The following is a 20,255-nucleotide window of genomic DNA, read 5'->3' on the forward strand; positions in this document are numbered from 1 at the left end:
ATCCCACTGATCATTTCCTATCCCAGCCACCTCCCATTGCTGCTCCCAAGGCTCAATTCCCAACTCCCATTCTTCCATCCATCCATCCATCCATCCATCCATCCATCCATCCATCCATCCATCCATCCATCCATCCATCCATCCATCCATCCATCTTCTGCCGTCCGTGCTGGCCATGCCCACATCCATGCACGGCCTGAGCATGGGCAGCGGGAGCGGGCTGCATGAAATCCCCTTGGCATCCCAGTGCAAGAAGAGCTGCAGGCAGAGGCCTTGCTGAGTGACCACGTAAGGAGAGGAATTTAATCCAGAAGGCAGGAAAGAAGAGCAATGCCCTGAAAGAAGAATCAAGTCTTGTCTCTCAGCCCTTTGGTGTCCCAAGCAGCAGTTGCCATGGGCAAGCTTTCCCAGCCCAGCCGCTGCCAGCATCTGCCCAGCTTCCCATTGCCACCTTCCTCGGTGAGCCACGCATTTTCCATTGCCCCCGTTGCCCATCCCTGAGAGTGACAAGCTCATCCCCTAGCTCCAGCACGAGAGAGGGGAGAGGGCAAGCGAGAGGGGCAAGGGCTGAGGAGCGTGGCTGAAGCTGGAGCAGGTGCCTGCAGAGGTCTCTGTGCCTGCCTGGGTGCTGCGGGGGCCGTCGAGGAGAAGCCCGAGGTCGGTCACGGGTAGCCGTAAGAGTAGGCTCTGGCGTGGTCCTTCTGCCGCTGCACGAAGAATTGCACGGGGCCGATCTTCATCTGGTGGGCCGCCCGCTGCCGCTCCTCCTGGGCCAGCTTCTTCAGGCGCTCCCGCTCGGGACGCTGCTGCGGCGTGATGGGCACCGACTCCTCCAGCGTCTTGGCCCCGCTGGCCTGGGGACAGAGCCTGTCCTGGGGCCGCACGGCACGGGGCTCCCCACTCGGAGTCTCCGGCAGCAGCCGCGCTCTGCGGGGAGCTGGTGCCGCTGCTCCTTGCCCCCCTGCAGCCCCCGGGCTTCGCGCTCTCTTCACCGGTGCCGTGGTGCTGTTGATCGCCAGCTGCTGCCCGCTGCTGCCTGCTTCCCTGCTGCTGCCAGCCACCGTGCTGCTGCCACGCGTCTTCCCCTGGCACGGTCTCTTGCGGCCTTGGCCAGCCTGGCCCAGCAGCATCTTCCTGTCCTTGCGGGGGGGGTTCTCTGTCGTCGGCCTCCTGTGCTGGCAGCTCTGCGCTGTCCCGGGGGTGCTGCTGGGCGCGGGGCGCTTGGCCCCCCGCTCGGTGCCGGTGGACGCAGGGGCAGCCAGGGGGCTCTTGAGGGGACCCAGGGGGCGTTTGGGCAGGGGTCTCCTATGGTCACTGCGGCCCTTGGGGTTGGGGTGTTTCTTGGGGGAACTCGGGGGGGATTGGGGCTGGGCTCTACTAAGGGCACTGGGGACCTGGGTGTCAGGGAGGCTCCTGGGGGGACTCAGGGGTGGACTGGGTAGGGGGCTCCTAAGCACACTGGGCAGGGGACTGGCTGCAGGGCTGAGGGGGGGGCTCACTGCTGGCACGACGGGGGACTGCAGCGACAGCCCACCCTCAAGCTTCTCGGGGCGCACCCCAGGGCTTGAGGGGACCTCACCGAGGGCTCCTGTGGCTTCCAGTCCCTGCGTGCTCGGCTCCTCGATGTCCTCGCAGAGGTCGGGCAGCTGGGAGAGGAAGCGGCTGAGGGCAGGACTGCTGGGCAAATCGGGGAAGGCGTCCTGGGGCTCCACGGCATCGAGCCAGCTGAGCAGCTCCTCCATGTCGGGGATGGGGATGTCCAGGTGGGCCAGGAGCTCGTCCTGCACGTGCTGCAGCTGCTGGCTGTCCCCTGCCAGCTCTGGAAAGGCCTCGGCCAAGGCATCGGGGCCCAGCTCGGGCAGCTGCGGGGGCTCCTCAGGCACCTGCGGGGCTGTCGCCGCTGAGGACCAAGCAAGAAAATCCCCCAAGACGGGCGATGTCAGCTTTCCCGTGGCCCCTGGGTGTGGGGCCACAAGCGGCCGGCTGTGCCAGCCCCAAACTCACCGTCGGGCGTCGCCGTCTGGGTGCTGGCGGTCCTTGGAGCCTGGGCAGGCTCGGGGGGAGTGGGGCCGGGCAGCGGGGGCCCCTGGTCCTTGCTGAGCCCCACGGCGTGCAAGCAGGGCTCCGGCAGCTGCCCCCGGCTGCTGCTCAGGGTGCGGGGCGTGGGGAGCGCCTGCCCCCGCAGCGGAGGCCCCGGGACGAGGGGTGGCAGGGGGTTGCGCTGGGCGGGGGCCTGCAACAGGCAGGTGCCTGCGGGGTGCAGGAGCTCCCCATGGAGCACGGCCCTGGGCCCCAGCCCCAGCGCATGGTGGGGCACCGGTGTCCCCGTCACCATGGGCTGTCCCCACTGATGGACGGGGGCACAGGGAGGAGCGGTGTGGGGGAGCTGCCCCACGGCGGGGAGCTGCACCAGCTGCAGCTGGTGCCCCATGGTTGGGAGCTGCACCAGCTGCAGGTTTTGCCCCACAGCGGGGAGCTGCCCCACAGCAGGGAGCTGCCCCACGGCGGGGAGCTGCCCAAGCTGCAGGTGGTGCCCCTGGGCTGGGAGGTGCCCCCCAGGTGGCAGCTGCACCCCGGCGGGGAGCTGCAGCACCTGCCCCTGGACCCCCGGCACCACGTGCCAGACGGTGGCCTGGGGCAGCGCAAAGGGGAGGGTGGGTACCTGCAGGGGCTGCAAGGGCAGCGCCGTCGCTCCGGGGAGGGAGGGCAGCAGCCAGGCAGCCACCGTTGGCGGCACAGCTGGGACGACGAAGGGGGAGTTTTGCGTCTGCGCAACCCGCAGAAGCCGTCTGGGGAAACCCTCTGTGGGAAAAAGGGCGCTGGGCTGAGCTCTGGGGCGCTGGGCTCGCCAGCAGGGCCGCAGCCCCGGGAGGAGCGGGAGCCGGCTGCTGGACCTGCCATGGTGGCTGGAGAGTGGGGCGGTTGCTTGGGGAACCCGCGCAACGGCCGTTCCGTCCCAACGGCTGACCAGCCCCTCGCCGACATCTTGGGGAGGACTGCAGGCTTTGGAGCCAAGCAGGCTGCCCAGCGCAAGACTTGGCCATCCCCAGCAGGCTTGCCCTCCCACGCAGCACTTGCCATGCCCACCACGCTTCCACACCGCCTCTTGCCCGTCCTGAGCATTTCCCAGCCCAGGACCAGCTTTCATCCTCATGGTCATTTCCCATCCTGACAAGCTCACAAGATAACAGATTCCCATACAAAACATTTCCCATCAACACAAGCAGATTTTTCCCTTCATCCAAAGAGATCTCGTCCCAAAGAATTCCCCTCTCTTGGAGGACTTTTCCAAGTATTTCCTTCCCCAGGGAATGGTACCCACCCCATTCAAGACTTCCCATCCCAAGGCTTTCCCATCCCAGGAGCCATTGCCCATCCCAAGGCTTTTGCTTCCCAATGCTTTCAAACCCCGGGCACATTTCCCATCTCTTTCATTGCCGAGCCCAATGCCTTTCCACCCCAAGGAAGTCTTCCCAGCCCAGCAAGGATTTGACAAAATTTGAGCAGGACGTGACAAAACCCTCACAAGAGGCTGGAAAGTGTAGCTCTGAGGTGAGAAACCCTGCCCAAGCACGGGGTTTACCCCATAAATACGTGAAGAGAAAGTAAATGGACACTTTTCTGCCCCACATGCAGACAGGTTGTTAACGCTGTTGCTGCATGCAATGACTCTGGGTGGCCCCAGCTGCCTCCTCTTTTATTCCCCAGTGGTGGTGTCACAGTTAAGGAGAAAGAAAAAAAAAGAAAAGAAAAAATATATACAGCTTTTAATGGCAATGGACAACACTGAGTTATTTAAAATAAAAACACAATGGGAAAAACACAACTGGCAGGAACAAACCAAATCGAACGCAACAAAAAAACCGACAGCTCCAGGAAACCACGTGCGTGTGACCCCCTCCTTCGACAGGGCAGGGGGAGCAGACCCAATCTCGCTATAAATAACCCCAAAATCGTTTCACGGGGGGAAGCTGGGAGCCCGTCTCTGAGCCATCAGCAGGTGCGGGAGGCGGTGCTGCTCAGCAGCGGGGCCGTTCCTCGCGGGTCGCAGAGTGAACCCAGCATCAGGCGATGAAATCCAGCGGTCTGTTGAAGCCTCCTTTCCTGTTCATGTACTGCCTGCGGTGGGAGGAAGGGAAACAACATCAGGAACCGAGCTGGGAGCACCAAAACCCCCGGGGGCTCCCAGCTCTGATCCACTGGCAGCTTTCCAGCGCAGAAAACACCTGACAGGGGTTGTGACAGCACAGAGAAGCCACAGGGAATTCAATTCCCCACCCATTTGTGTAAACGAAGGCACAAAAAAAAGCTCTGCCCGACCTTGCTGAGACCCAACGTGTTCAACTGGGGGCTGAAGCCTGGCCCTGCACCTTCTGCAGACTCCGTGCCCTGGCTGCCTTGCAGATAACAGGGTTAACGGAGTTAATGGGGTTATTTAGTCAAAGAAGCAGGGGAGCCGAGCTCTGCCCTGCTCTAGCTGCCTCCAGCATGTCCTGTTCTGTGCCACGTGCTTGTGCGCTCCATATCTTTCTGTTTTTGTGATTTCAGTGATCAGTGTGAGACCTCTTACTTCTGCCAGCCAAAATGTTTGCCTTTACCCAAGGCAAAAGAAGCCAGATCACCCCCTGCTCATGCCTACAGACAGCAGCTTGGATTTAAGCTTCCTCTGAACTGCTTTACCTCGTAAACAAGGTTCGTTTTTATCAGAAAAGCGTGGCAATTCGGTGCAGTTGCCACAGCACAGCGAGCCTCCCAGCGTGCTGAGACACAAACCTGTACTTCCTCTTCTGCGACACGTTGATGGCGTACGCGTTCGCAGCACCATCGACTTTCTTCCCCTGAAAGAGAAGGGAAATGGTCAAAAACCGAGTGCGCCGCCTGGAGCCTACCAGGGAAAGGGACAGCACGCGCACAGGAGGGATGAGGGCAGTTAACACAGAACAAGTTTTAAAACAAACATCAGTGCCAGAGCTCTGGGCTGTGAAGGGCAAGCTCCACACACAGTTTGGGTGTTCTGACAGCAGGGACTCGTGCTTGGGTGTACAAATGTCACAGGAATGAGCCCAGTGCTCCAGCTGATCCCAGCCTGCACTCACTTTTGTCGTGTCAAACGAGGCAAATCCCATCATTTTCATCATCTCGATTTCCTCTTCCGTCTTGCCTTGCAAATCTTCCTCTGAAAAGGCAACGAGTTATCAGAGTTCACCTCCTGCAGCCATAAGAATCAACCAGGAATAAAGAATATTTCTGTGCTGGCCACAATCTAACAGAGCCAGGGGTGAGCTAACACACCAGAACCCTGCCTTTTTACCCGTGATCTGGCGCTCCTTGCCCTTGGAGTCCTTTATCTCCTTCTTCTCCTCATCTCGCCTCTCCTTCAGCCGCGGCGGGGAGGAGGAGCTGGATCTGTGCCGCCTCGGCGACCTGACGTTGGAACACACACAGGGCTCAGCTCCACGGCTGCAAGAGGGTTCAGGGAACATCCCTGCACCACGCTCTGCTCCCTCCCAACAGTGACGCCGGCACCAAGAACCTCTCCCCTCCGTTTTTTGCCCTTCTTCCCCCCCTCCCCCCATTTTCTCTCCCTCACCTGGACCGTCTCCTGTGTGGGGACCGAGACCGGCTCCTCCTCCTGTCCCTGTCCCGGGACCGCGACCTCTCCCTCCTCCTCCTCTCCCTCTCCCTCGAAGTGGACCGCGAGCGCCTGCGGTCTGCGGGGAGGCACAGCAAGAGAAAGGCGGCTCCCCTTTCACCCCTGCACTGCCACCGAGCTTCTCTCCTTAATTCCCAGCCACAAACCCCCCCAAAGACCCCGTAAAGCTCCCCAAATCCTGCAACCCCCCACCCAACCCCCCTTTGTCCCCTGAAGACCTCCTAAATCCCCCTTACCCCTCTTAAACTCCCCCAAAGTCCCCCCAGACCCCCCCCTAAAATTCCCCAGGCCCCTCCTAACCCCCTGATCCCCCCATAACCCCTCCAGACCCCCCCCCCCAGATCCCCGCAAGCCCCCCCAGATCCCCATACCCCTTCACACACACACACAGACCCTCAGACAGCAGCACCCCCTGCCCACACCGAGCCCCTCACCACATCCAGGCACTGCACCCGCACCCCAGGCCCCCACCCGGGCTCAGGGGGGTCTCAGGGGGGCCCAGAGGCCCCGCCCGGCCCCACCGGCGCCCCCCGGGCCCGTTCCCCGCAGCAGGCCCCATAGGGACGGGCCCTGCACCCCCTTCACCCCCAGCCCCCAGCGGCCTCTGCCGTCCCCGCCGCCTCTCCCCACGCCCCCAGGGCCTCCCCCCGGTGCCGGTGCCGGTCCCGTTCCCGGTGCCTTCCCCTCACCGCGCCGCGGAGGCGAACGGGAGCGGCTGCGGCCCATGGCGCCGCCCGGCGGGCCTTCACTTCCGCCCGCACTTCCCTTGGCTTCCGCTGTCCGCCGCGTTCCGTGTCCCCCCCGGCTCCGTCAGGAAACGGTGCCCGCACGCTTTGGTTCCGCCGCCAACACGGTCCGGGGGGGGTTAAACACCCCCAGCCCGGCCTCGGTGAGCCCCGCTCGGCCTCCAGAGGCGGAGGGTGCGGGGCCAGGCCCGCAGCGAGGCTGGGACCTCCTCCCCAAACCCATCCCGGGAAGCCGTGCCCCCCGCCCCATCCCATGGCCGTGGGGCACCATGGCGTCCCTGCTCCCGTCCCCGAAAACGCAGCGCAGCGGGTGCCGAACTCGGGTTTATTTACAGGCAGGCGTTACACAGCGCAACCAGCACGGGCCGGCACCCACCGGCCTCCTCCCTCAGCCACCAACCCCCCACGGCACCGGCGTGGGCCCCACCGAGCCTTTGGGCGTCTTCCAGTGCTTGGCCATGGCCGTGCTCCGAGGCCTCGGTGAAGCACGGGAGGTTTCATTGCTGTGTGAGGGTGAACTTCTTTAGGGCTCAGGCTGCCCAGAGAGGTTGTGGGGTCTCCTTCTTTAGAGATATTCAAAATCCACCTGGTTGCCAGCCTGTGTAACGTGCCCCAAGTGATCCTGCAGGCAGGGGGTTGGGCTGGGCGGTCTCTGGAGGTCCCTTCCCACCTCAACCATCCCAGGATCCTATAGTTTACAGCTTTCTCTGCTTCCAGGCTGCTCCCTGCACCTTGGCAGGGGATGGCGGCTCTCTACCCACAGCCGGGATAGTGCCCTGAAAACAAGCCACCACATTTTGAACCCTGGTACTGCCCAGGCTGGCTTCGCCCAAGGGGTAAGAAGAAAGCAGTGAGGCAAAGGGGGGCAAAATGGGAAGAGAGTAGGAGGCCTTGGCAGGCAGGGGAGCTGCAACACTGCTGTGGTCCTGTAATAAAGGAACCTGTGACCCTCTCTAATAGCTAAGCAGTGAGGCCACTTATTGCGTTGCCAGCCCTCCAAGCCTTTCTCCTCGCTTACCTACACATGGGTTTCACTTCACGCGATGCCCAAAGTGCCCCAGGTTTCACCACACAGCCGTGGGGTCCATGGTGGGCAGCGAGGCAGTGTTGGGATTTGGGAACCACCCCAGGACCCTTGAAATCATCAGCGGTAAACTACACCTTACAGGAACGGTTACAGAGTGGGGCCTGGGGTTTGCCTGGGGTTTACACATCAAAGTCTACTTACTATACACTATGTATTGATCACAGGCAAGAGCACGGGGCTGGGATTCACACCGTCCTTCTCAGACATCAAATTTAGGTGTTCAGGCTCCCCCAGGAGACAGAGGAGCCTCAGCTCTAGCACCAGCACTGCAGCTTGGTGCTGGCAGGGCAAATGCTCTCCCAAGCTCCAAAATCCAGGTTTGGATCTGCCCTGGAGCTCCAAGGTTTGGGGAGAGAAGGTTGTGTGAGGTTTGTATTTTTGCACTTGACTTTTCCACTCAGAATTTGCCTGGCACACCCCAAACTACGGCCCTGCAAAGAAAACCAACCACTGCTTACAAATTTCCTGCACTTGATCCCAGTTGCCTGCTCCAGCCCCACTCCATACCTGAGGTGTTCCCGAGTGCCCCCAAAAATCCACCTCACCCACGACTGCCTTTCTACTCTTCCAGAGGGGACACAAAAACCAAAAGCCGCCTTGCAGCAGCAAGAAGGCTTTGAAAACGTGGTGTTGGGAAAACCACAGGGGGGTGAACGGTGGTTGGAAAGGCCCGAGGCTGGGGCTGTGGACGGGAGCCCCAGCCCCACAGGAGCCCCATGGCAAACCCCTGTGGCTCGTGATGGGACACAGGCTGGCTTTGTTCCCTAAATTCCCTGCTTTTTCTTCATCACTGCTTTTTCTTCTTCCCTTGGGGCATGGCCAGGAGGTTGTAAGGACAGTCGTGGTCACAGGCAGCGAGGCTGGGCGGGAAGGAAACACCAGGGAGGGTTTCAGCTTGTGCTTGGGAGTCCGGAGCTAGGGAAAAGCAGCGGTTCGGCTTCAGACGTGACTCTCGTGCTCTCTACGTGGACAGGCACTCGCCGATGGGGCTGACACGGGCACAGCCTCGTACATGGGTCAGCATCGCTGTGACTTAGTGCGGGGGGGCCAGGGCGGCCGCCTCGACGGTGCCTGTGACAGAAGTGAATCGGCAGCGTGTGTTCATCCCAAAGTAGCACTTAGTGAGTGAAGTTTGCTCAGTTTTAAATAACAATGGGCGCTTCCCCGAGGCTCTTTTTTCTTCTCTGTTCTCAGGTGTGTTGCGGTGGGGGATTCCCCAGCGCTGTGAAATCTTGCTGCTCTTCACCAGGCAGCAGATGTGTGACCGTGGCACCAGGAGAAGGGGACTGGAGGCAGCTCTTGAGTCGGGGAGGGGGGGGAAGATTGCAATCCAGGAAGGAAAGGGCCCCAGCCCCACCACCTCGGCCTCTCCTTCAGGGAGAGCAATCCTCTGGCATCCTGCTCGATCACCCTGGCAGAGAGTTGTGCCATGGGCAAAGCCAGCGCCAATCCAGCGGAGCTTGAAACAAAAGGTTAACAATAATAATTTAAAAACAAAACAAAAAACGATGACAACACCCTTTTCTTTCTCAAAACCAAGCGTATCCGGGCTGCGCCCTGCGTTGCACAGAGGCTCTACAAGCAGCGGTGGGAAAAAACAAACCCCGTGCCCAGGAGGGAGGAGGGAGCGCTCGTGGGAGCGGGGAGATGGCAGTGGGTATTTCCCCAAGCAGCAAACGGAGGCCACAATCTTTTGAAAGCTCAGTGGCTGCCTCCGAAGTGGGTGTCGGGGGATGAGGGGCCTTGTGCCGGGAGTACCCCGGGAGCCTCCAGGGTTTTTGGCTGTGCCTCGGCCAGACGCATGACGCAGGAGCCGACCAGAGAGATGCTCAGCCACGCCGGCAGTGGGAAGCCTCAGAGAAGACTCAAGATTCGATCTTTTCCTTCTTTTTGCCCTTTTTCAGGAAAGACGGGGTCCGGAATTTCTTCTTCTTCTTGGAGGGTGATTTGGATGGAGAGCCCTCGGGGGAGACGGGGCTGCTGGTCACCGTCTCGCTCTTCTCCTTGGGGGCGTCCGTGTCGGGGTTGGCCGGGGTGGTCGTCTGGTCCCCCCCTTTACCCTGGCTTTCCTCAGTGCTCTGCTCCTCCTCCTTCCCATTCACCGCTGGCGGTGGCTCCTTCTCGGTGGTGGAGTCGGCAGGAGCTTGGCCGTCCTCCACCTTCTTGTCACCTTGGCAAGGGGAAAGGGAGAGGTGAGGGCCAGGGCAGCACTGCTCAACACCACAGAGAGCTATTGAGGCTGGAAGCCAACTTTAAACCCAGCCTTTACCCCAGGCAAGAGCAGTTTCCCTGATCCCCTCCTGCTATCGGCGCCACTTCCCTGAGCCTTTCCCCCCCGCGGGACAAGCGGCAGCAGGACGGAGAGCTGGGGCAGAGCTGAGCCTTCCTCCCCGGCCTTGCTGCTACACATAAAAGCGGGCAGCAACCAAAAAAAATGAGGCAACCCAAGGCATTTCCTCCTGCAGACCCTGAGCGGGGCGCTGCGGAACGGGCCGCGGAGAGCAAGGTCCCCCCCCCGAGCGAGCGGGGAGCGCGGCGAGGCACGAGGCCTCCCCGTACTTACTACGGCGACAAGCACTCAGGGGCAGAGGTAACTCCTTGGGTGAAAGCGACACGTGGAGGGAAGAGAAAGGAAGACGTTGCGGACACGGACAGACAGACAGACAGACACCATGAGACAGCCAGGAGCCGCCCGCCCCCGCGCCCCGACCCACGGAAAAACCGACGTGCGCTGCGATGCCAAAATGCTGCTGGGGTCGGTGCTTTAGGGGGGGAGCAGGGGGTGTCCCCGACCACCCCACGAAGCCACCAGCAGCCACTGAAATCCTCCGGCCGTGGTGCTAAAGGGACATGGGGGGTCTGGTGCCTTCATGGCACACGTCCCCCCCAAGCACAGAGACATTTATATCTGCGTCTCGGGGGGGTTCTGCTGCAGCCCCCCCTTATCCCCCTGGATGAAGACCCCCTGCTCCTCTCCGCTGGGCTTGCGGGTGTTCCCCCCCCCACTCACCCTCCGAGGGCTTGGTGGGCGACGGGGCCGGGCTTTTGGCCGGGCTCTGCGGTGCAGACGCTGGGGGTGATTTTTGGGGGGATCCCTGGCTTTCCTCCACCGCCGCATCCTTCTCGCCTGCAAGCAGACAGACAGACTTGCCATCCACCTGGTCTGATGGCTGCAGACCCCAAAAGGGGCTTTGGGATCCGTGCAGCCCCCGTTCCCCTCCCTGGCTCGTACCTTGCAGCCCCAACTTCTTCCTCTCCACCTCTTGCTTGTACTCTTCCAGCTCCTGGTCTGTGAGCTGGCTGAAGGGGTTCGGGGGCTCCGGCTCAGCTGGGGGCTCCTCTTGGGATGCGTCTTTGGCCTCCGCATCCCCCAAGTGGCTCTCTGTGGACTGAACCCCCCCGAGAGTGGTGTCACCCCCCTGGCACGGGGAGGGACCCGGGGCGATGGGGACGAGGGCAGCGGGGACGTACGGGGCTGCGGCTCGTCTCAGCGATCACGCTGGCCAGCAGCTGCGACTGGGGCCCGGCCGACTTCACGTCCTGACGGTTTTGCTCCCGAATCTGTGGATGAGAAGCAGAGAGAGATAGGGAAACGCTGCCCCGCCACAGCCCCACACCCAGGGAAGTCGGAGCCCCCCCCGCGTACCTTGTTCCTCATCTCCAGCACCTCCTGTGGGTCCGTGTAGAGGGGCACGAACTGGTTGGGGTTCTCGATGCGGATCGCGGTCCCGCTGCTGCCTTTCTCCACCTCGTCTGCTTTCAGCCACTGCGGAGATGGAAAACCTCGATAAATGTGTGGTGTGGTAAGAGCAAACCCCAATAAATGGGTGTCATGGAGGAGAAACCCTGATAAACGCATGGCATGATGACAGTAAACCTCAATAAATGCGTATCATGGAGGGGAAACATTTATCAATGCATGGTATCAAGAGAGTAAACCCTAATAAATGCTCGTTGTGGAGAGGAAACCCTGATAAGTGCATGGTATGGAGAGAGCAAACCCCAATAAATGCATGTCATGGAGAGGAAACCTTGATAAATGCGTGGCATGAGGAGAATAAACACCAATAAATGCAGGTTGTGGAGAGGAAACACTGATAAAATGTGTGGTTTGGAGAGAGCAAGCCCCGATAAATGCATGCTGTGGAGAGCAAACCCAAAAAAAGCCCCTGCCAAAAAAGCCCCTGGCACTGGCTGCTGGAGGTGGACTTTTAAAACAAAAATTGCTCTGGGGCAAATGAAGGAGTTAACCCAAATCATTACATTCAGCATTTCCCACTCCTGGAGGACCCCTAGGGGTTTAAGTGCACCAAATTTCGATGCAATCCCTGCTCCGAGCACCTCCCACCTTCCTTTTTTTTTTTTTTTTTTTTTTTTCAGTGCCCCCCCCCCGTTCCCAAACAACCCCCGGCCCCACACCGTCGTCTTCGTCCTCTGGCTGCCGGCGCTGCCCTGCTGCTCCTCGGCCACGTTGACCCGCAGGTAGGTGTTGGGGGTGTTGAGCCACCGCGTCTTCTCCTTCTGCTGCTTCTGCGCGTGCTGCCGCAGCGCGGGGACGGGGGCGGCCTCCTCCTCGAAGACGAAGGCCGTCACCGTGGCGGGGATCAGCACGTCGCTTTTGGGTTTGCTCTTCTCCTGCACGAAGGGGTAGCGGTAGGTGTAGCCGGTGCGGTAACCCTGCGAAGCAAAACGGTGTCAGAGGAGGTGTATTTGGGGGGGGATTTAAGCCATTTTTGCTGGTGGGGGGGGGGGGGGGCAGGATGCTCACCAGGTTGTCCAGCATTCTCATGAGGGCTTCGAATTCGTGCTCGCCCAAGCGGCTCTTCTGCATGGGCCCGAAGGTGCTGCCGGCCCAGCGCACCGAGCCCACCTCGTGGGGCCGGTGCTTGGCGCGCTCCAGCACGATGAGGTTCTCCGCTCCCCCCGCGCTCGCCAGCGCCGACACCTGCGGGGGGGGACGCGGGGAGAGGCTGCAGGGAGCACAGCACTGAGCGTGTCCACGGGATGGGACTGGGTGATGGTGGCTGAGACCGTGCACAGCTCGGTGCATGGACCAACAGTGACAGGGACATGGCACAGCTCCGTGCATGGTCCCAGGGCCCTGCAGCAGCAGCAGGGCTGTGCCCAGCTCTGTGCCCCCCCCCCAGGGGCCATCTCTCACCTGCACCTCGCAGGCTGCCTGCAGGTGGAAGATGCTGTAGAAAGCCTCCTCGGCGGTGTCACCCAGCGCCAGCACCCCGTGGTTGCGCAGCACCAGGATCTGCAGCACCAGGCACAGGGGGCATCAGCAGAGCGGCAGGGGTCGGGGAAGGGATCCCAAAAAAAAAAAAAAAAAAAAAAAACAAACAAGCAACAAACCCACCTTGCAGGTGGGGCCGAGGCACTTCTGCAGCTCGACCCGGTCGGCCTCGTCCTCCACCTCCCCACGGAAGTCGAAGTAGGCGATGTCCCCCAGGAGCAGGGCGGCACGGGAGATGGGCAGCACGCCGCAGCGCATGGCCGACACCTGGGGGCACAGCGGGCATGGCACGGCACAGCACAGCACAAAATGGCATGGAAAAACATGGCACCGTGCCCCCAGACCCCCCCCTTACCGCCGCGGTGGCCGGCGTGTGCAGGCGGACGATGCAGCGAGTGTCGGGGCGGGCGGCGTAGATGGCAGCGTGCAAGCTGAAGGCGCGGGCGTCGGGGGCGAAGCCGGTGTTGCCCTGCTCCACCACGTCCCCCAGCACGTTCACCTTGATCTGCAGTGGGGAGACGGTGGCTCAGAGCCTGACACGTCCCTGTCCCCACCCTGAACCCCCCCACCCGGGGGGCTGGGGACACGCTCACCAGGCTGGCCGCCGTCACCTCGCTGCACGCCAGCCCCTGCGGGGCCACCAAGAAATGCTCCTGCTCCTTGCTCACCCGCAGCTGCACAGGGAAAAAGAAAGGAACGCAGGGAAATAAAATTAAAATCAATAATAAAGAGGGGTGTATTTTGCACGGGGAGGTGGGCGCTCACCGTGACAGAGGCGTCCCCCAGCTGCGCCCAGCCGTAGAGGTCAAGCAGGCGATGGATGCTGCTCACTTTGCAGCGCATCAGCCGCTCGCCCTTGGCCAGGGCCGGCGCATCGGGGCCATGCAGGTCGTTGATGGGCGTCACGGAGGCCAGCCCTGGGCAAGGACAGCAGGTGACAACAAGGGGACAATGTCATTTGTGCTTTTTTCCCCAACCCCTAGCACCATTTCCCAGCTTTTCTACAAGAAAAGACGACCATTAGGGAGCGTTTTCTTCGCTGAAATCCCACAAACCAAATAAAAACCTTCAAGAAAACCAAATGGATTTCATTTCCCCCCCCCCAAAAAAAAAAACAAAAAACAAAACCTTCCTGCCCCCCTGCCCCACATGCAGCCGTACCCATGGGTGAGGTGGGGAGGACGGCGGGGGACGTGGTGGCCATGAAGTCGGCGATCTGCCGCAGGGCCCAGACGTGGGACGAGTTGTTCCCCTTCTTCATCTGCTCCTGGATGAGGCTCTCCAGCTCCTCCCTAAAAGACTGCAGTACCCCGGCCCCCCCGGCGTCACAGTCCCCAGGGGAAGGGACACCAGTGCCCGAAAAGGAACCGGCTGGTGGCACTGGGGTGGGGACACCACCGGGTGGGTGGTGGCAGTGCCATGGGCGTGGTGGAAGTGGTGCCACCGGCACGGTGGCACGGTGACGGTGGCACCAAGGGCTTGGTGCCATGGTGACGGTGACCCCCACGGGCTTGGTGGCACGGTGACAGTAACACCAGGGACTTGATGGCATGGTGACAGTGACACCGTGGGCTTGGTGGCAATGGCACCAGCAGCTCCGTGCCACAACAGTGGTGGCACCACCAGCTTGGCAGGAGCACCATGGAGACGGTGGCACCACCAGCTTGGTGGCACGGTGCCACCAGCCCCACAGGCTCGGTGACAGCAACGTCACCACCGTGGTGGCACCAGCAGAAGGGTGGGGACGTGCCCTGAGCCATCACGGGGTGGCTGTCGCTTTGGGGAAGGGGGGACAGGGACAGGATGGGGGGGGGACGGATGGGGACAGGGCCACCCACCGGGCTCTGTAGGATCATGGTGACCCGCTTCTTCTGCTCCATCATGTTGAAGTCCTGCCGCAGGTCGGCTGCCATGTTGCGCTCCCGCAGGAATTCGGGGTCCCCCTCGGCAAAGCGGTCAAAATATCGGGGTCCCGGGGCGGGGGGCGAGGGCAGGGGCTCGGGGCTGGCGGCCGTGCTCATCCTGGCGGCCCTGCGGAGGGTTTTGGGTTCCCAATCCCCACCCAAATCACCCCCACACCCCGACCCCACATCCCCCCCCCCCCCAAAAAATAAAAAAGCTTCCCCGTGGCGAGTGCTTCCCAAAACAGGGGCCGTGAAGAAATGGGGTGAGAACAGCCCCGCCTGCACCCCGCTGATAAGCCCCGGGTGGCCCCCGCCCTGCCGGCACCGCACCAGGCCCTCGGTGTGACAGGGACACCGGGGGGGGGGGGGTCCGGCTGAGCAGGGGCAGCTCAGTGCACCCATGGGTGCCACGGCACCAAACGGAGCCCCCAAGCCCCCGCAGCATCCACCCTTTTATTTTATTTATTTATTTATATATATATATATATATTTTTCTTTTTTTTGAGGAAGACACAAAAAAGGGGAGATGGCAGCAGGTGGGTGACCACAGAGCCCAAACCCCCAGCGCTGCCCCCCCCCCCAGCACCTCGCTGCCGTGTTTTAAAGGAGATATTTTGGCACCCACGCGCGCCCCCCACACCCTGAAATAAAATAAAATAACACAAAAGCATCGCCCACGCCAAGCATCAACGCGTGCCTGCTGCCCAAAGCCAGGCTGCTGCGTGCACCCCCAAATCCTAGGGGGGGGGGCTGCTCTTTCCCCACCCCCAAATCCCCATTTTTTGGGGCATTATTCCCCGAAAAATATGTTTTTAGCCGAGCCCGCTGCCCCCACACAACCCCCCCACGCCACCAACCTGCAGCAAACCTCCTCCAGGAGCTGCTCCTAGGCTGAAAATCCCGGGGGGGGCCCTCGGTGGCCCCCACCCCAACGCAGAGCTGGGGGGTGGGGGGGTGGCGAGCGGCAGCTCCGAGCTCCTGGGTCCCCCCAAAATCCTCCTGGGCATCCACGCGCGATCGTGGCCGCTGGGTGGGAGGGGGCAGAAGCGCATCATTTGCTATGGAGGGGGGGGGGAAATGGGGCTGGGCCCCCCCCGCAGCATCGCCCCCGCCCGCGCCGCACCCAGCGCCGCTGCGGCAGCCGCAGAGCCCTGCGCTGGGGATGGAGGATGGGGTGGAAAATGGGTGATTCCCGGGGGGGGGCACAGCCCTGTAACCCCCCCATCATCACCAGGGGATGGATGGGGATGGGGGGGGCACCCCACCAGGTTGTGCAGGAGGATGGAGGTTGGGGGGGGCAGGCCTGCATCCCCCCCCCTTGTTGTATCCGCCAGCATCCAGACAAAAGAAATGAGAAAATTGAGGGGGGGGGGGGAAGGGCGAGGCGAACGCAGGTGCCCACCCCCCCCCCATAGCAGGTGGACCCCCCCCAACACCGCTGCTTCCCCCCACCCCCTAATTAGGGCCCAAATCCCCCCTCCCACAGCATCCCCCCCAGCGACCCCCCCCCCCTTCCCATTCCTCGGGGGGGGGGGATCCAAGCAGGTGTACGCCCCCCCCCCCCACCCCAAATCCCTCCCCCCCCATACCCCAAACCCGGGATGCAGGGGGCTGCAGCGCCTCACCCAGCTCCTCACAGCATCCTCCCACGGGTGACAGCCCCGGGTGGGGGGGGTCCCGTCCCCCCCCCCCGCGCCCCCGGTCCCCTCTCGCCAGCCACCAGCGCTGACAAAGGCCACCTCCCTGCGCCAGCCGAGCTCCCTCTGCTGCCACAACCCCAAAATGGCCCTGGGGAAGGAGGGTGCGGGGGGGACACCTGGAGGGGGGAGGACCCACGCAGGAAAATTCAATTTTTGCAATAAAACAGCCAAGGGGGGGGGGGGTGGGGCAAGGAGACAAAGCCAGGCTTCTGCCACCCCCAAAAAAATCAGGATTTATTTGGGGGATTAATGAGCCCTGCTACCTGAGCACGGCACTAGTTCCTAATTATATTTTAATGAGCAATTACACCTGTCGCCCCCCACTACCCCCCCCCAGCAGCACTCTGGGGACACCAACGCCCCAGCGCAGGGGAGCAGCTCGGTTTCAGGGAAAGCACTGGGGGGGGGTCGGATCCATCCCAGCTCTGGGACCCCAAAATCTGTGCTGGGGCATCTCCACATCGCTTGCAGATCTCCGCAGGACACCCCCAAATTTATGTTTTAGGGGTTGGTTGGAAGCACCTTAAAAAGAAGGAAATATATTTAAAGAAAAAACATTTTTCCATTATTTTGGAGCAACTGAAATATTTGGGGGGGGGAGGAGGCTGATTTTAAGCAAATCCTTATTTCTGTAGACAGAAATTGGATGTTTTTAAACTAAACACAAATGGGGGGCTCCCTGTAAGCCCCCTGGGTGCTGCCACCCCCCCCCCATGGGACACCCACCCTTGGGGAATCCCAAAACCATCCCCCCCCCCCCAGTTTCTTCCCATGGCCCAACTCACCAGCTCCCCGCTCTCCTGCAATGGCTCCGGGCAGGTTTGGGGCACAGGGGGACCCCACAGACACGGGGGGGCAGAGGAGGGCCAGCCCCCCCCCAGCAGCACCCCTCCGCTGTCACCCAGCTCCTGCACCACCCCGTCCTCCTGCTGCTGGGGTCACCAGGATAATGGGGTGAAAAGACGAAGAACATGGAAAAAAAAAAAAAAAAAGGTGAAGCTTGGACAGGGGAAGGAAAACTACAGGTGCATCCCCAAAATAAAGGATCCCTGCAAAAATTTAAGGATTTTCATCCGGAAGTAGTAACTGGGGGATTTGGGGATGTTTTGTGGGGGTTAGGCTGCCCAGAGCAACCCCAAAGCCACCTGCTAAATGAAACCCCAAAGAGACAATTCTAAATAAAACCCAATTTTAAGCAAAGACTCCCCCGAAAAAAAAAAAAAAAAAAAAAAAGCCCCCCCAAAAAGGCCAACCCCAAACAAAACCCCAAATAAGCCATTTTTAAATGAAGCCCCCCAAAAAGCCATTTTTAAATGCACTCGCTCCCCAAAACCTAAAAATTACCCCCTCAGCTGCACCCCTGAAACCACTCCCACAGATTTGGGGGGGGGCCCACCTGCAGGCCCCCCGTGTCCTGCAGGACCCCCCGCAGCAGACGGATGTACTCGGCGGCGGCCTTGAGCGTGTCCACCTTGCTGGGCTTGCGGTCGCGGGGCACGAGGGGCACAAGGGCCTTGAGTGCCGAGAACCCGCTGTTGAGGTTTTTGATCTACAGGGGAGAAAAAAATGGGGGGGGAAGGGGGGGGCCGTTTTATTTTTGGGGTTGCCGCATTTGGATGGAAAAGCACACCCCCATTCCTCGGCATGCCCAAGGGTCACCGCTCTGTTTGGATCAATCTGCTTTGAATTTTGGGGTGGGGGGTGAGTTTTTTTTTTGTTTGTTTGTTTTTTTGTTTGTTTTTTTTGGGGGGGGGGCCTCACCCGCTCACGTTCCTTGGCGTTGGCTGCCCGCCGCCGCTCCAGGACCCCCGCCAGGTCCCCCTCTGCCTCGAAGCCCCCCGTGGGGCCGCGGCGCAGGCGGATGATGGGGGCCACGCAGGGCAGGGGGCCGTGGCGCTGGCTCAGCACCGTGCCCAGCACCTCGGGGGGCGGCGTGGTCAGCAGGACCCCCGGCCCCCCCGCTGCCCCGCTCTGCTCCCCCATAACCAGGAAAAAGGGGAACCGGGGCCTGCACACAACACAACACAACCACCTCCTGAAAATCACCTCAAAAGGCCCCAAATTCCCTTAAATACACCCCCCACCTAACGGGTTGCACCTGGTGCCCAGCTGGGGCTAACGAGCGGGGTGGGGGGGCTGCTTCGCCTGAATTAATTCTGGTTTTGGGACTGTCCAAGCTCATCCCTCGGCCCCGAAGTGGCCTGTTAAATAGGGAGTGACCCCAAGGCTCCGGTATTTGGGGGCTTTACGTTTGGGGGCTCTCTCGCAAGCAGGAGATGGGAGGGGGCGACACTGGAGAAAATATCCGGGGTTTGGTGGTGTCCCTGAAAAACCCCAGACCCTAAAACCTTAGGGTTGTGTGGTGTGACCCCAAAACACCCCCCAAAAAAACACCCCTGAGGCATTGGGGCCTAGCAGTGGATGAGCCCTGCTGTGCCGGGGATGGGCGGTCGCTGCCCAAAAGGGAGAAATGGGGGTTTTGGTGGTCTCATGTCCCCAGAAATGCAGGAATAAGTTTTTTTTTTTATTATTAGGGGTGGCAATAAAAACGTGCGTGGTGTGATGACCGGGAGGCAGGCCTCGCTAGATGGCAGCGTTGGTCCTCGCTGAACCCGAGGGCTGCTGGAAAATGGGGAAAATTCCCATTTGGGGTGAGCCCACAGCATCCCCGGGGACAGAGAGCCCCCCAAGCCCAGCCACGCCAGTGGGGACGGGGCTTCGAGCCCCCGGATCTCCCCTGCTGGTGCAGGCACGGGGAGGTTTTGGGGTGTGCTTGTGCCATGGGATGCCCCAGGGACACGAGGGGACCGAGGATAGGGTGAGGGGTGATGCTGCGAGACGCACAAAGTCCACATTTATTAGGGCTCGGGATGATTAGGGGTCATTTATTAGGGTCACAGTTATTGGGGCCATGGTTATAGCGGGTCATGGTTACTGGGAGTAATGGTTTGGAGGGACACTGCTACTTGGGGTCATGGATATTGGGGTCATGGTTGTTGGGGTCACAGTTAGGCATTGACAGTTACTAGGAGTCGCAGTTAGTAGGAAATTGTTTATTGGGGTCGTGGTTATTAGGGGCTGCTTCTTAAGGGTCACAGTTATTGGGGCTGTGGGTATAGGAGGGTCGGGGTTATTGGGGGTCAGGATTATTGGGGGCAATGGTTATAGGGGGTCATGGTTTGGGGGGCTCAGGATTTGGGGTGTCAGCTATTGGGGGTTATGTGGATATTGGGGGTCACAGATATAGGGGGTCATGGATATTGGGGGCCAGGGTTATTAGGGACATGGTTATAAGGGGGTCATGGTTTTGAGGGAGTTATTAAGAGTCACAGTTACTAGGGGTGATGTTATTGGGGTCGTGGTTCTCAGGGGGTCACAGTTATTAGGGGTCACAGTTATTAGGGGTTTATGATCCCCAGGGCCACCCCGCCCCCAGCACAGCATCCGTCCCGTCCCACCGGCCTCGCCGCCCGTCAGGGGCTGACATTTGCTGTTATCATGGGACTGGAAAATTACCCGGAGGTTTCTAATTACCCTGGCTGGAAAGGGCAGCAGAAGGGGGAAGGTGAGCGGCGGGGCCGTGTCCTGCAGCGGGGCAGCTGCTGACACACCATTAGCACCATCTGCCCTGGCACGGCCCCAAACGCCACCCAAGGGAGGGCACAGCTCATCGGGGAGGAGCCCGGTCCCCACCCGGGTGCCCGATCCCGAGGGATTTGTGGCCTCGTGCTGGCCCTGTGGTGCCCGGGGGCTGCGGGCTGGATCCTGCCTCGTGCTCGGCTTTTGGGAGCCGGTGCTGCTGCGTCCCCACCCGGCCTCCACCCCAAACCTCAACACCACGAGGCCTCCGTTCCCTTGCGCCTTCGGGTTGAAAACGCCATCAGAGGGGGGCTTTGTGGGACGGGGGCTGACAAAAGCCCCTTTGG

General features: G+C 61.0%; 3 protein-coding genes across 4 annotated transcripts; all 3 read right to left on the minus strand.

Annotated features, from left to right (window-relative positions):
- Nucleotides 1-3,752: 3,752 nt before the first annotated feature.
- SNRNP27 (small nuclear ribonucleoprotein U4/U6.U5 subunit 27) lies at nt 3,753-6,480 on the minus strand. Its single transcript, XM_068662317.1, has 6 exons — nt 6,343-6,480; nt 5,591-5,711; nt 5,312-5,424; nt 5,097-5,176; nt 4,774-4,838; nt 3,753-4,119 (listed from the first exon to the last, which is right to left on the minus strand). The coding sequence occupies exons 1-6, from the start codon at nt 6,377-6,379 to the stop codon at nt 4,065-4,067; spliced, it is 471 nt and encodes a 156-aa protein (XP_068518418.1). The 5' UTR covers nt 6,380-6,480; the 3' UTR covers nt 3,753-4,064.
- On the minus strand, nt 5,093-16,415 carry ADD2 (adducin 2). The gene is made up of 18 exons (XM_068662314.1): nt 16,255-16,415; nt 15,487-15,655; nt 14,564-14,756; nt 13,887-14,025; nt 13,491-13,642; nt 13,319-13,399; nt 13,081-13,230; nt 12,849-12,992; nt 12,648-12,746; nt 12,255-12,431; nt 11,906-12,163; nt 11,133-11,252; nt 10,958-11,047; nt 10,719-10,875; nt 10,497-10,613; nt 6,343-9,656; nt 5,312-5,424; nt 5,093-5,176 (listed from the first exon to the last, which is right to left on the minus strand). Exons 3-16 carry the CDS (start codon nt 14,744-14,746, stop codon nt 9,352-9,354), a joined length of 2,172 nt encoding a protein of 723 aa, XP_068518415.1. The 5' UTR covers nt 14,747-14,756; nt 15,487-15,655; nt 16,255-16,415; the 3' UTR covers nt 5,093-5,176; nt 5,312-5,424; nt 6,343-9,351.
- A 178-nt stretch (nt 16,416-16,593) lies between these two features.
- Nucleotides 16,594-18,364, minus strand: FIGLA (folliculogenesis specific bHLH transcription factor). Of its 2 annotated transcripts, none has more exons than XM_068662316.1 (4): nt 18,091-18,364; nt 17,726-17,878; nt 17,115-17,258; nt 16,594-16,851 (listed from the first exon to the last, which is right to left on the minus strand). In XM_068662316.1, the coding sequence occupies exons 1-4, from the start codon at nt 18,310-18,312 to the stop codon at nt 16,831-16,833; spliced, it is 540 nt and encodes a 179-aa protein (XP_068518417.1). In that variant the 5' UTR covers nt 18,313-18,364; the 3' UTR covers nt 16,594-16,830. The 2 variants fall into 2 exon arrangements, with proteins under 2 accessions (XP_068518417.1, XP_068518416.1); XM_068662315.1 differs by having other exon boundaries at nt 17,115-17,261.
- Nucleotides 18,365-20,255: the final 1,891 nt, after the last annotated feature.

This window comes from Anas acuta, chromosome 27 (assembly GCF_963932015.1).
Source record: "Anas acuta chromosome 27, bAnaAcu1.1, whole genome shotgun sequence".
Taxonomy (NCBI): domain Eukaryota; kingdom Metazoa; phylum Chordata; class Aves; order Anseriformes; family Anatidae; genus Anas; species Anas acuta.

Coding starts and splice junctions, on each gene's coding strand:
- SNRNP27 (XM_068662317.1), bottom strand. CDS start 6,379: ATGGGCCGCAGCCGCTCCCGTTCGCCTCCGCGGCGCG. Junction 5,712..6,342: donor CCGTTCGCCTCCGCGGCGCG/GTGAGGGGAAGG, acceptor GCCTCCCCGCAG/ACCGCAGGCGCTCGCGGTCC. Junction 5,177..5,311: donor CAAGGAGCGCCAGATCACGG/GTAAAAAGGCAG, acceptor TTGCCTTTTCAG/AGGAAGATTTGCAAGGCAAG.
- ADD2 (XM_068662314.1), bottom strand. CDS start 14,746: ATGAGCACGGCCGCCAGCCCCGAGCCCCTGCCCTCGCCCCCCGCCCCG. Junction 13,643..13,886: donor CCTCCCCACCTCACCCATGG/GTACGGCTGCAT, acceptor GTCCTTGCCCAG/GGCTGGCCTCCGTGACGCCC. Junction 12,432..12,647: donor AGGCAGCCTGCGAGGTGCAG/GTGAGAGATGGC, acceptor CCCCCCCCGCAG/GTGTCGGCGCTGGCGAGCGC.
- FIGLA (XM_068662315.1), bottom strand. CDS start 18,312: ATGGGGGAGCAGAGCGGGGCAGCGGGGGGGCCGGGGGTCCTGCTGACC. Junction 17,879..18,090: donor ACGCCAAGGAACGTGAGCGG/GTGAGGCCCCCC, acceptor TCTCCCCTGTAG/ATCAAAAACCTCAACAGCGG. Junction 17,262..17,725: donor AGGACACGGGGGGCCTGCAG/GTGGGCCCCCCC, acceptor TGGTGACCCCAG/CAGCAGGAGGACGGGGTGGT.